Source organism: Lygodium microphyllum, chromosome 30 (genome assembly GCF_053477565.2).
Source record: "Lygodium microphyllum isolate KBCC chromosome 30, Lygodium_microphyllum_v1.1.10, whole genome shotgun sequence".
Taxonomy (NCBI): Eukaryota; Viridiplantae; Streptophyta; class Polypodiopsida; order Schizaeales; family Lygodiaceae; genus Lygodium; species Lygodium microphyllum.
Window position 1 is genome coordinate 91,730,736 of NC_141164.1, and position 14,602 is coordinate 91,745,337.

General features: G+C 40.8%; 1 protein-coding gene across 1 annotated transcript; it reads left to right on the forward strand.

Annotated features, from left to right (window-relative positions):
• Window positions 1-396: 396 nt before the first annotated feature.
• On the forward strand, window positions 397-13,371 carry LOC148010121 (uncharacterized). Its single transcript, XM_087672403.1, has 2 exons — window positions 397-882; window positions 12,504-13,371. Exons 1-2 carry the CDS (start codon window positions 541-543, stop codon window positions 12,765-12,767), a joined length of 606 nt encoding a protein of 201 aa, XP_087528529.1. The 5' UTR covers window positions 397-540; the 3' UTR covers window positions 12,768-13,371.
• The last annotated feature ends 1,231 nt before the right edge of the window (window positions 13,372-14,602 follow it).

The window sequence follows — 14,602 nt, forward strand, 5'->3', positions numbered from 1 at the left end:
ATTTTGGACCCATCAAAGAGGATTTGTGGAACACTTTGTACTCATGAAGTAAGTGCTTGAGAAAGGGAGGGTTTGAAACTATATTTTAATGTTTTACCTATTGTTTCGCAAACATGCATTATGTTACTATGAGAGAATAATGAGAGAGTGGTGCGTTGTTTACTTACTACAAGAAGTTGTATATTTAATGCATAATTAAAAACGTCAATGTGAGGCTAAAGCTTATAGAAAGAGATATGTAGGAAGAAAAGAAGAGGTGGAAATGTATAATTAAAATATAATATAACATTGGCTTCATTATCAAATGGACCGGTGTGGTAAACTAAACATTCTTCTCTACGAGAGAGAGAGAGAGAATGACACAGAGCAAGAGGTGCATTACAGACTCCGTTAAGACCGTGATTGCACGCTAAGATAATGAACACCCGCGCTTGCACGGATACTAGGGGGCAAAGGGCTAGTAAATTGTTTAAAAGAGTGGCTACATGATAAAGTTCCCTTCGAAGTCTGGTCGCTCTTATTCTTTTCCCACCAGAGGATATGGCGAGCTCAGTGGCCTCTTGTATGGTAATACCGGCGAGCCATAGCCAGAGCCATAACCACAGTCACAGCCACAGCCATAACCCTGGAGTATTCTCTTCACAGTCCCTTTGCCTCCCGCCTTCCTCTTTCTCTTCCTACAGCACAGCCGCGACCTTCCCCCAAGCACGACGGCTCTCTTGGAAGCCCCGAAGGAGGCTCATGGTCTTAGCCGCCGATGCTGCATCATCATCAACGGAAGTAGGGGAAGGGAAAGAAGAAACGGCAGAGAAAGAGGAAGAAAAAGAAGGTTCAGTACCTGAAACTGCTCCTTCAACCATCATTCCTCCCTTCCGCAGTAAGGTATATCCCTGCTGCTGCATCAGACCTAAATAGCGCACACGGAAGGACACACACATGCCTGCACTTGCGAGGAAAACCTAGCAAGGCGCTTGGCATTCATTTGGCTGGCATTTCAGGTTTTAAAAATGTCATCTCAGAGTGTTCACACGTCATTGTTCACATGACCGACGCTTGCATTTGCACATATGTTGTGTTAGATCTAATGTTTTACATTATGCTGGATTTGGTTATGCCTGTTTCTAGCTTGGATATAGTCGTGTGGAATGCCATTATGCAGGCTGCGTGGTTGAGAACTTACTCCGATCTAAACATTGACTAAATTAAATTAGGGGACGTTGTTCGTTCCACACAAAACATAGCTTATGTGAGGACTCTTAAATGGGGAAGTCACTGCAGTCAAAGCGTGGAAATATTTAGGAAAGAAGGTGTTAGCCACAAATATCAAATATGTAGCAATTCTAATACCAATGAAATGTTTGAAGGCATCATCTTCCCATAATTAGAGAAGCTGCAGTCTGCAGGTTTAGTTCGCATGAAGAGTGAAAAGCTATACCTTAATGTTCAGATTGGGGCTTCTTAACTATTGTGTCATAATAAACTTAAATACACGTATAATGAATCTTTGGAAGGGATTTATTAACAATGTTTTCTGCATATGCTTTCAGATATTGTTTACATTTTGAGTTTAGGAGCGGATGCGGATGTTGGGAATAGTTGGCTAGGCTTCAGACAACTGTGAAGGATCATCCATGAACTAAGTTGTCCTCATGGTAGGGGTGTAAATGGTAGTGGAGAGACTGAGAAATGGAATGATTTGATAGAAAGAGTGAGTGGATGACAATTTATTGAATGAAGGGAATTGGTGTCTTGTTTGTAGGGTTGTAGTAGTTAAACTTGAATGAATTAATCAAAAGAAATGTAGTTGATGAATGGGTTTCTCAACACCCCCTCTCTAGCTAGGAAAGGAGCCATAAAAGATGTGTGTGTGAGAGGCAAGAGGATCCACCTTGTAATCCCAATGTTTGACCTATAAGGAAAGTTGTAGTGAAGAACAATAGACATGATGAGTTGATAGTACTTAAAACTCAATCTCGTGAGAGAAGTTATAAGCTCCATGACTCCTTGCTAGAAGGAATATGAAGGCCTAGCCACCAAGTCATGGATGAAACATCTAAGGTGTCGAACTAGGAAAAACTTGTAGATCTTTGGTATCAGTTGGTGAGATGGCATGGACATGTCAACCACCCTAAGAAGATAAAGGGTATGTGAAAAATTGCATAATGAGTAGGGACCCTATTTGAAGCTAAAGGAATGGAATCCCTGTTAGAAATTGAGAAAAGATGGGTCTCCTTTTGAGTCCCCCTCAGAGAGAGAGAGAGAGTGGGAATTTAAAAGTACGTGGATCACAACCTCCTGAGTGTTTAATGACAAAGGAAACGCTATTGGTAATGCTAGAAGAAATCATTTAGGGCTCTAAAGCTAAACCACCCATGGGCCTAGAACAATTTATTGGCCACTAATGTCAGTGGTGACATTAGAGATTTAGCATTAATTAATTAGTTAATGTGAGTCTAAGGGTCAATAATTGCTTAAGGATACTTGCAGGACAAATTGGCCCAGTCAATTTAATTATTGTTCGGTAAAATTAAAAATTTGAGCACTAGAATAATTATTAAATTAATTTTTAAAATTAATTTAATAAGTTGCATAATGTTGAAAAATGGGATTAGAAGGTGTCACTCAGTAAAACTTGCCCATATAAGTGGAAAAACGTTTTTAGGGGTTGATGAAAGTCTATTCTAGCCATTGTGAGAGAGGAGAAGACTGTTAGAGAGCAAGGGGAGGCTGGTAATGTGATTAGTCCTAGAGTATGTGTCACGAGGACGTGAAAATTTGATGCTTTGCTTATGTTTGATTGACATTTGATTAAAGGATTAATCAAGTGTGCAATTACAAGATTCACATGTGTTGTACATGTGAGGTGCAAGCTACTTTTTCATAGTTGAAGGCCAAAGGACCTTGCGAAAAAGATGGGTGTCAAAGGCAAAAGTTGTAACAAGTTACACTTGTTAGATTCTAGGTGAATTTTGGTGTCAATTTGCTCCTAGGATCATTAATTGGCCATTAAGTGTCAGTGGTGACACTAGGGACTAGGCATTAATTAATGGATTAATACTTGTCCAAGGGTCAATTAATGCATGGGACCACTTTGGGTTGCAAATGGCCTAGCCAATTAATTTTTGGATGGGCAAGGTCAAATTTTTAGCCGCGGATTAAGGGTTGAATTAATTTTCAGAATTAATTAATTTTGAAAATTAATTAAATGACCGGAAATTGCTGAAAATGGATTAAGAAAGCTGCCACTTGGCAAAACTTTCCCATGTAAGTGGGGGGAAGGCTAAATAGGGCTGAAGGGAGAGGGAAATCTCGTTTTTTCATTTTGGAGCTGTTAGAAAGAGGTGTTGGACTGTTGCTGCCAGGTTTTGGGGCTAATTCCCAGCCATTGGCGACCATTTTGGTGATGGAGATTGCATATTCTTGACCTTGGGAAGCTGACAATTGCTGCTGATGCACTTTTTTCTGAAGATCATAGTCTCTAATGCTCCTATTGTTGTTGGTGCATCCATTTGGGGCTGGTACAGCAGGGCAGCAACTGATTTTGATTAGTTCTTTGCGACAAATCTCAGAATTTTCTCTCTCTACAGCATTCTCTCATCTCCTTCAGCCTATGCTCAGCCATTCTCAACAATTCTTAGCCATTTGGAGGAGATTTCAGCCATTTTTGGTGGGCTGATTTGTAATTTCTGCAGTAATCCCTAATTTACAGCAAAAATTAGGGTTTAGCAGCCACCTTGGGATCCGTGCCAGAGATTGAAGGCTCAAGGGACTGAAATCAACAGCTCATAATTGAAGATTATCAAGGGATTTCAGGAGCCAGCCCATCCCGAATTGATTTGGGGCAGCATTTGGCCAGCCAAGGGTCAAATTGGAGAAGAAGTCTTGGGTGAATCAAGGGGCAAATGACCCAAAAGGCTTGCTGGTCATTTATGACAGCAAGAGCAATTGGCTAGCAGGAGGAGATTGAAGAATCTCAAGTTGTACTCTTTCCAATTGAATGAAAGCTAAAGAAATACCGCAAGGGGTGCCAATTTTGGGGCCAACAGGGTGTCTACTGTCCAAGAATGTTATGGTAAAGTGTGCATTTCATTTTATGTGCATTTATTATAATTGCTGTAATTAACTCTTAAATTAGGTTATCACCACCCATTCCAAGAAGGAAGACTGGTTTCAGTATATGACAACAATTTGAAACTGTTGAGAGTGTAAGCATGTGAATCCTCCTTATGTTGGAGGAGATAAGGGTAGCTGAGTGTGAATGGTACTGAGGGGAAAGGAAAATCCTAACCCTAGCCATTTGAGGCTATATAAACAGCCCATGGGTCTACATCAATTGATGAGTGAGAGTAATCAAAGTTGTATCTTCATGAGCAACTTAATAAGCAAGACTTGTTCTTGTACTTTTAAGCTCTTATCTCCCTCTTGTGCACATCTCAGTTCTGCTTTACTTTGATTTTCCACTTGGTATTAGAGTAATCTCTGATTTCCTCAGCTTTCTTTAGTATCATCCATCACTAAAGTGCACATGAGCCTTCATTTTCTTCATCTTATCCCTTGACCTCTATAGCCACAGTTTGACCCCTTGACCTTGGTGGACTTGGTGCAAGCAAAGGAGGTGATATTAGCTCTTGATTTATTCTAGAGACTTCATTCCCAGCTCAAGACACTTTAGCATGGCGCATCAAACATTGACATTAGGCAACAAGGAAGGTGACATTACTGAAAAACGTAGAACTGGCGCAATCTAGATAGCATGAGACTTCGCACTGTAGCACGGGCGGTAGAGGGCACAATCCCTTGAGGCACCATAGGGCTTTGTTAGCACCCCAAGTGGGCTATCTCCACCTAAGAGGGTTTGGCAAAATTCTTTCCCTGTTGCTCACATAGAGCAAAATCTTAACTAGGGTTTTTGTAGCAGCCATAGCCACAAGCTTGAAAGCTTGACTTTCTTACTTTTTTCTCTTTATTGTTATCATTAATAGTGATTTTAATCATTGATGCACTTGATCTAGAGCCTATTCAATGATTGGAGACCCTCGGTTGCTAAGCTTCATTGATGAGATCGAGTGCATTGAGGCCAACTCTTCCGGTTATGGTTAAACATTACACTAGGCTTGTAACTAGTGTTTGTTAACACTAATACAAGTGTTTTGTCATATTTTAATTGTTGATATTCTTTGGTTCGATTCTCTAAATTAGCAAGCTTAATTCAGTAAACCACTTCTAGTAAGCTTATTTCATTTTTTAATATTTGTGTGCTCACTTATAAGCACACAAATACTTGCCCACCTCATCTAAAACATCTTGTATTAAACTTGCTTGTGTTGAGCTATTCATGGCCTATTGTAAAGGATTAGACACTGCTACTTGCACTTAGCAAGGAGTAAGACCTTCCTATGGCCTCAACCTATGCTGACATTCGTTCACAAATCCAGAAATTTAACGGAAATGACTTCTATCCATAGCAAGTGCTTATTAAATACAAGATGATGGAAAGGGGTTATTGGCCTCTCATCATGGGGACTAGACGTGTTAATTCTTCCAACCCAAATGATGTGGAAGATGATCAACGAGCTCAGGCTATCATTAGGCTCCACCTTGATGAGTCTTTAATATACCATGTAGATCAACACTCTATTGCCAAGGCCAAATGGGATGAGTTGGAAAAACTCTATGGTGCACGTGGAAAAAATTAACAAAATTTTCTTAAAATTGAAAATTTCAGCCTAGAATATAATGAAAAGGAGAATCTTGGAAAATTTATCTTCCATATAAAGGGGCTTATACTCTTGTAACAACATTGACAAACATCCCAAATCCCAGCTTGAAAGGTACCATTCAATCATGCTTGGATGAAGAGAAGAGGGACCCATAAGGACGGCACTTCAAGGTCTACTTTCCACGAGCAAGTGTTAGCTCATACAATTTCTACAAAGTGTTCTTTCTGTCATTAAAAAGAGTATATTGTAAGTAATTGCTGGAAGAAGTACCTAGATAAAATGAAATGCAATAAACGCAAAAAGATTGGGCTTTTTACCAGTAAGTATCCCAGTGTTTCAGAACCACTTAAGGAATTGGAGACTAACTTTGTCTCCCAAGAAGATCGACTCTTTTGAGTCTAGTAAACTCTCTATTTGTAACCATCTTTATAGCCTAATTCATGAAGGCATCTCATTGTGTATTAAGGAGGGGGGGCATCTTGTTACGCTTTGTAATCGAATGACACTGGGCATTGAGGGGTGTTGAGAGTATAAGTATGTGAATTCTCCTTATGCTAAGGGGATAAGGGTAGCTGAGTGTGAATGGTCTTGAGGGGAAGGGAAAACCCTAACCCTAGCCATCTAGGGCTATATAAACAGCCCTTGGGTCTACATCAACTGATGAGTGAGAGTGACATAGGTTGTATTTTCATGAAGAACTTAATAAGCAGGACTTGTTTTTGTGATTTTGAGCTCTTCTCTTCCTCTTGTGCACATCTCAATGTTACGTCACTTTGATTTTCCACAGAAACCCTCTAGGAGCAGGTGACAACAACCTAACGTCTTTCTAGTATAAATGACAACATACAGGAGGGGATAGCAATCTTTCTAGTGGTCCTAAGTTGTAGGTGATAACTTTCATCGTTGTTCGAGTAGGACAGTAGTAGCTTTTCAATATTTCTTGTGATGAAACTTCTATAGCACTTTCTTTCATCCCCCATCCATCTCTCAAGTTATCTTAGCATTTCTAGTTGTTTGAATTATCAAAGGAAGAGATTTTGGTTAATTTGTATTGTAAATCCTAATTTACAGTAGAAATTAGGATTTGACAGTCACCTCGAGATGCGTGCTTAGAATTGAAGGCCTAGGACTTTAATTCTAGTAGCTGAAATTAAGAAATTTCAGGGATATTCAAAAGGCTAGCCAGTCAATATTAAATTTGGGATTGAATTTATCTTTCAAGGAGTAGGGTGAAGGCTAATCCCTAAGTAAGCTAAGGGGCAAATTGGTTTGGAGGTTTGTTGGTTAGTTTTGGCAGCAAGAGACACTTGGATTAATGAAGGAGATCAGAGGACCCTAGTTGTACTCCTTTCATTTGCAATATAAGATTAAGAAATACCGCAAGGGGCTCTAGTTTTGGGGCCAACGGGGTGTCCAATGTTCAAGATTAAAGTGGTAAAGTGTACATTTTTAGTTCACATGAATCTTATGCTTGCTGTTATTAGTGCTTGATTAGGTTAGTTACCATCCTATTTGAGAGGGACGATTGGTTATAGCTTGTTTCTCTTGGCGGAGTGGATTGTGGATATGGAGTAGTGGAAGGAGTCAAACAGCCACTCTCTCTCTCAGGAGTAGATTGTTGAGGAGATGGTACCTAACAATCACTGTCTCTTGGTGGAGCCGATTGTAGAATAGTGGATTGTGAAAGCCACTGGATCCGAACATGGGCGGGAAAAATCTCCGTAATGCATTGCGGTGGTCTCTAGGAGGGATTATTGCTTCATGGGGTCTTAGAGCCTCCTTGTGCTTGCAAAGGCTTTGCATGCATTGGATGCATCTTGTTGCCTTTAGTGTAGAAATTTGATACTTGATTTAGAATGATTTTGTGGCCCAAAAGGCGAGGTGGCGTAAGGAGTGCCAAGGGAAAGGCGCATATACATTGGTGGGATAGGGAGCAAAGGCCAATGTTGACAATCTTTGGCGATATGACTGTTCTTGCTGCAGGAGGTGCACCAGGTGGTTGGTCCTTCTATCTGTGGAGAGGCCATCGCAGTGGTGTGGCAAACTTTAAAAGGGAGGATTGGATGGAGAAGAAGATAAGGGTATCTCCCAATGGTGTAGCAGAAATAGGAGAAATCTCAAGGTGATGCCAAACTTGCAACCTTTGCTTGCTTTCTTTGATGAAGAGGAACTTTAGCTCTTTGAGTACCTTTGCTTTGATATCATAGCAAGAAAAGTGACAAGACCGTATGCACTCATACCATATCAGAGGGACAATAGGACTTGTGGAGAGAAACATAGAGTATATGGCAAGCAATGAGAGAATAAGAACTTAGAAGACGAGTGAAGAGTGATGAACACTCAATCATACTGAATAAATCATATTGATACAATGGAGCAAAGCTTTGAAATGATTGCACTATCCTTGCTAATCAGGCAATCGTATTTGTAGGAAATTTGTATAGTGAAGGGGAGCAAAATGTAGTCCTTTAGGTAGTAGGGCATGGAAGGTAAATGCAGAATGGTGAAGGAACATAGTAGAGGCAGTAAAACACAGTTCTCAGACTCCATTGGAGTGAGAAAAGAAGATCACCAGCAACCATTGTGCTTTGGAATTGGAAGGACTGCAGCATCAGACAGCTTGTAGGAGCCGATACTGATGTGGGGTAGATGCTAGGCTGCAAAATGCAAATCTTGGGGGACTGAGAAAGGTGATGCTTGCAGCAATCCAGTGCCTGCTAGTCAACCCGAAGGTGTAAACAAGTTGGGGGACAGCATTTGGCAAATAAATGCAGCCTACAATGGGTGGAGTAGTTGCTAGGCATTGAACGACTGCAAAGGATCATCCGCAAACTGGGTGTCCTCTTGGTAGGGGTATACACAATAGTGGAGAGGCTAAGGAATCAAGAGAATGTCTAGCCCTTTTCAGGGCTGTAACAGTAAAATATGAATTAATTAATGAAAAGAAATGCAATTAATGAATGGGTTCCTTAACATGGAGGAGACATGGGAGTATGGTTAGGAACTTGTGGAACAAAAGGTAGCTTGATGGGTGAGGCGATGGGGAGATGTGGAGGAGGATCCTAGACCAAAGAAGGAGAATGGAGTTGATAATCCCATGCTCTTGACAATTTGTCCAAAGAATGACTTGAGATAGCATCCACTAAAAAGACCATTGAGCTGGTGAAGATTTGGAACACAGAGAATTGACATGGTGCTAGTATCATTAGCAGGCACTTATGAAATATCACCTATTGTGAGGCCATGGGCAGATCTTGAAATCTCCATTTGATGTGCCTAAGATTGACCTTGCTGGTGGAACAACAGGCATAAACAATGCCAGAGCTCCAAATGTCCTTGTTGGCTTTGGTTGAGGCTCACATCTAGGAGGTTGATTTAAATAAAGCTAGGGCAATAACAGAGAGACCCAAAGGTACAACATACAATGAATGCTTGAATGAAAGTAAGTGTTTAGAGACAAAAATGACACAAGGAGGCCTTGAGCCTTCATGTCTCAAGGACTTTGGTAGAGGTGGGCTGTTAATGGTGTTGGAGACATTGAGAATGGCTTTGAGCTTGTGTTGTACTTGAGATGGGTCCAAAATGTAGCAACAACAGTCCATCATGTAGGCTGATGATATGGGCAGCAGTGGAGGGAGTGAAACATAGTCCTCTAGGTAGTACAATGTTGGTGTAGGCTTTGGGCAGCAAAACCTAGGGTGGACTGGCTGAAATGCAACCCAAATTGCAATAGATGATAGCAAATATGATGACATGAGCTGTCTGTCCTTTGCAACAGCAAAACACAAGTGGTTGGTGTGAGAATCTAGGGTGCAGTCTTGAGAAAATGATGACATGGTAGGACAACAATGCAATATGCCAATATACTAGTCGATGATCCTTCAGTGTAGGGTGGTAGCTCTAGCTAATTGTGACATCTCTTAATGACAACAAACAAGCTGAGTAGGCACATTTAACAATAGAGCAGTAGCTTCAGATTATGGGAAACAACTTCCGATGAAGGATAAAATAGTCGGGGGAGAGTGTAATGGTTGTTGGCTAGAATGAAGAGAATGACAAGTGATGGTGAAGGAAACCTTTCTCCTACTAGTTCCCCAAATAAATGTGAGGGTGCACAATGGAAAAAGAACATGAACATGAAGAGAGAAGGGAAGGGAGATTGCTATGAAAGAAGAGAATAAAAGGAGAAAATATGCATTGAATTGAATGAAAGCCGAATACAAAAGAGGATTGATCAGTCCTTGCATGCAGCCCAAGGTGCCAATGAGGGCATGGGGGTAGGCTCATGATGGAAAGTAGCATTAGAAGATGTAGAAGAATTCATAAATGTTGGGTGTGCTGAAATCTATAACAAAAAACTTGTGAACGATAGTTGCTACCAAATCACCTTGCTAAAAGTAGCAGGAAATGCCCAAATTTGTCAGACCTGGTCAAACTAGTCCTATTTGAGTAATGGACCACCTATGGAAGGAAGATTGAATGTCTCATTCGCATCATCAAATCTATCAAATTGGTACTCCATAGCTCTTCAAATAGACCTGCAAACACACAAAAAACTCTCGTGTTTTGGTGTTGGAACTTGGGCAGCCCGAATGGAGAGAAAATCAGCTACACCTTGCAAAGAGAAGTTGTAGATGCCTCGCACACTTCATAGAAGGCCCAACTTATCTTCGTAGAACCTTCAAATCCTCACTTTGGCAATGATACCATGTGAGAGTGCACAGTGGAAGAGGAACACAAACATAGAGGCAGAAGGGGGGAGAAATATTGTAATGACAGAAGAGAATTGAAGGAGAAAATCTGCATTGAACTAAATGAAAGTTGAGTGCATAAGAGGATTGATCAATCCTTGCGCGCAACCCAAGGTGTCAATGAGGGCATAGGATCAGGCTGATGACAGAAGGCAGCATTGGAAGATGGAGGAGAATCCTTGAATGTCAGAGTGCGTTGAAATTTGCAGTAGAAATCTTGTGGATGATGGTTGCTACCACATTGCCTTGCTGTAAATAGTAGGAAATGCCCATATTGGGGGGACCTGGTCAAGTCGGCTCCAAAAATGCTCACCAATTGCATTTCCAGCAATAAATTAATGCTGGTGGCCACATAAAACATAGATTGCAAAATAATAATGCTGATTACCCTTGTCTAGTGTGAAATGACTCTCCAGCCACTGAAAAAGAAATGCAAAGGGCTGGAAAATCTCTATTGCTAGTGCAAACATACCTAAAACCGATTGAAAAGGAAATGCATGCTCTAAATAGAGTTTCCTCCTTTGTCAAAACATATGATAAGTGAGTGTCACAGTTCCTAATGTCCTTGCTTGACTTAGATTGAGGGTCATAGGTAGGAGATGACTATGCAAGTCACACATGATTGCTAACAATAAATGCCTTTTTTCATAATAAATCTTTTTGGGATTGTTTTGGTGGAAGTATAATTAGGCTGAAATGCATAATAGTTGTGTTTTAATTGAGGCCTTTAAAGGTGCGCAAAGGAAGCAAGAGTAAAACTCCATCCCTTTTACAAAGAAGGTCCCACCCCAGGCAGACCAAGGCATTGGACCAAGGTTGTTGTGATGGATTGGCCAAGGGCCTAATACCTATTGGGATTGCATGGGTGATGGATATCCTTAGAGAGTGGCTTCATGCACGGGAGATTGACTTTATATTTGTCCCTACATAGGACCAAACACTTTTGAGAGAAGTTTGAAGCCTTCCATAAGGCTTTAGGCTTTCTACTGTTTTGGGATTGATCTACCACTCCTTGACACATTCCACTTCGTGATACATTTGCATCATTCGTTCCTAGAGGTTTGTCACACTTATTGTGTTCCTCCAGTCATTCTGGTGTGAATGCTCCCTATGCATGCAGGCACTTCTTACCTTCTTGCTGGAGAAGGGTCTTTTCCCCTTGTGAACACCCATTAGGGTGTGGTACTAATTATCTTAGCATTGTACTTTCATTTGGGGATGTGACATTCCAACAGTCTGTCCGTCTTTCTCTCTCTCTCTCTCTACTAGTTCACTGTTAATTGTGTGTGTGCACATGCAGCTGAGCATATTGATCCAATAGGGTAAATTTAATTTTCATGTGTATTGCAATCTGAAAAAAAGTCAGCAAACCATATTGCATATAAGCAACTAATCCATATTACGTGAATAAAGTTGATGAATGCTCGTAAACATTTGGATTTTTACCCTTTGAAAAAATCCTCAAGTTTTTAAGAAACATATTTGATTCACAAGTTTTGAACCTGTATGAGACAGGTTTCTATGCAACACTGGTACCTTTTTGAGGGTATGAATAATTTTGGTGCAGATCTATGAGGTCTCTCATTAGGACATAGCCAAATGATCTATAACATGTATGCATGTGGCTGTCCAAATATACTATGCAATGCGGTGCTGAGAAAGACTCTGTTCTTGCCAAACCTGCCTCGTTTGGGCTTCAGCTTTGTCTTTGATGTGGGATGGAAATCTATGTCCCTTGGGATATGTTCTTATTGTATGTGTTGTATGAATATAATAATTAATCCAAATGAATGAATGAGAGAGAGAGAGAGAGAGAGAGAGAGAGAGAGAGAGTTTACGGAAAAAAAAAGAGAGAGTCTCGTCATAAGTCATACAATTACCCTCGTGATATGTTCTTATTGTATATGCTGTATGAATATAATAATTACTCCAAATGAATGAATGAGAGAGAGAGAGAGAGAGAGAGAGAGAGAGAGAGAGAGAGTCGTCATAAGTCATACAATTACCCTATGAGCATCTTTTCTCTTTGCAGAGATCAAAGGCTGCAAAAAATCGGCAAGTGATGTTGCGTTTTGTATGGATGGAGAAGAACATTGGGATTGGGCTTGATCTTGTTGTTCCAGGTCAGGGAAGTGTGCCGCTTAGCCCTTTCTACTTCTGGCCACGGAAGGATGCATGGGAAGAAATCAAAACAAAATTGGAAAGCAAAAAATGGATATCAAGGAAGCAAACCATCCTTCTTCTCAATCAAGCCACAGACATTATAAACTTATGGCAACAAAATGCGACTGGTTAATTACGTTGTTATTAATGTACGTGCCTGCTATGCTGTGGCATCGACTGCTCAACTCTATGCAGGCCATCAAGCTCTGGAACAGCAAATTTTTTGCAAGAGACCCGGTATGCAAAATAGCAAACTAGTTTGTACCCTTACGGAAGCCCACTGAAAGTTACCAACAGAGGGTCTTCATTCCTTTCAACAAGTGCTATTATTCTTTTTGGTGCAGGGTGACTCTGGGTTTCTGCATGATGTATCATGTATCCCACTCTAGTTTGTGCTTTGGCAACAAAAGTTTGTGGTCTAGTCTGGGTCATGAATCCTTATGCACTGCATGGTTTCCTACTTCAGCTGCTTACCTTCCGTACTTACAGGCTGTGTGCAACGGCAGTGCAACGCTGGGAAAGGTGCTATGAACATCTGACTGCTATCAAAATGTGCACGTCTTCGGAGATCACTTTTCACCATTGCGTTGGGCCTCGTTTTCATTATGGTAGTAGTTTTCCCTTATTTCTTTATCGCAGCGGATAGACACAGCAGATGATGAATATTGTTCATGTACAAGTGTGGGTCAGGGACCTATGGATTTAGCTCTCGTAATGTCTTACCCTAATTTAGCACGTGTCATGGTTTTGGGCTGTCACCGTTTTGTCTGCAGCGTGTTGTTTTCTGTTCAAGATTCCTGTTTATGAAAATACTAACTCTGATTTGCTGACTGTGGGAACGTTGAAGGTGGGACTTTATTACTTCAAATGTTCTTTCAAGTAGTTCCAATTTGAAGACAGCCTAAAGTTCTGCCGAACCTGCTTTGGGCTTGTTTTAAGCGCGCGTGCGTGCGTGCGTGCGTTCCTGCAAAGGAAAAATTAGGGTTGTGAGTTTTACAGCAAGGTGTAGAGGACTTACCTGTGACACGCTCCTGATACGTTCTTATCTGAGTGCATACAAAACAATACGATGAATATGATGTATGACGGATTGCTGCTACACCCTCCTCTTTCGGATCTATGTAGGCATAGCGAACGTGCTGTTTTTGACAATAATTTCCATTCGGATACATCATGAAAGGTATCACTAGTGAGTCACATATCCGTTGCACGAGTAACACTAGATTAAGGTATGTTTCCACTAGAAGTGATTTTGGAGAATCTCCAACCACTTATTTTGGTAGGGGCTGTTTGTTTCACTGAAATTTCGTGCTCCTCAACTGATATAAAAGCAGCCGCCCAGTTGTTTAATATGGACCTTTTGATAAGCAATACAACTAAAGCTGAGTGCTACAAAGCACTGTATTATGCTAAATGGATGTGAATTAACGTACATCTCTACTTATGTTGTAGGCTTGATTCTTACATCCTCAACCTCTCCACCTTGGAAGAAATGCTGCCCCTCGCAGCCCACCCACAGAAGAAGGGGTGGGTATAGTGTAGTCAATCTCAGAATCCCTACTGCATACCCTCATTGCAAAACACAACTTAGGTTGTCACATCATAGTTTGCATCTCTCTCTCTCTCTCTCTCTCTCTCTCTCAGGGGTTGTGGTGGCCCATCTCAAACAATCTCGTGGAGTTTGTCTCATCATATTTAGGCTTGTTACACATCGCCATTGCCTGTCTAATATGTGCCTAGGTGGTGGGCAGATAAAAAGCTGACTTGGGCGGGCCACCACTTGCTTATTACACATTGGGCGTCAAGCACTTTTTGTGGTCAATAAGTGTGTCCATCCTTTGTTTGCAATTGTTTATACACCAGCCACCTATGCATCTGACATTTTTTGAATCACATGTGAATGAAGGGATGCTATGGATGTTGATAATTATTGACATAATAATAATTATTTGAATACTTAATTAAACA

Bases quoted from the DNA above. Each gene is read 5' to 3' on its own strand.
- LOC148010121 (XM_087672403.1), top strand. From the start codon at position 541: ATGGCGAGCTCAGTGGCCTCTTGTATGGTAATACCGGCGAGCCATAGC. The intron at 883-12,503 runs GTATATCCCTGC...TTCTCTTTGCAG, and splicing joins TTCCTCCCTTCCGCAGTAAG to AGATCAAAGGCTGCAAAAAA.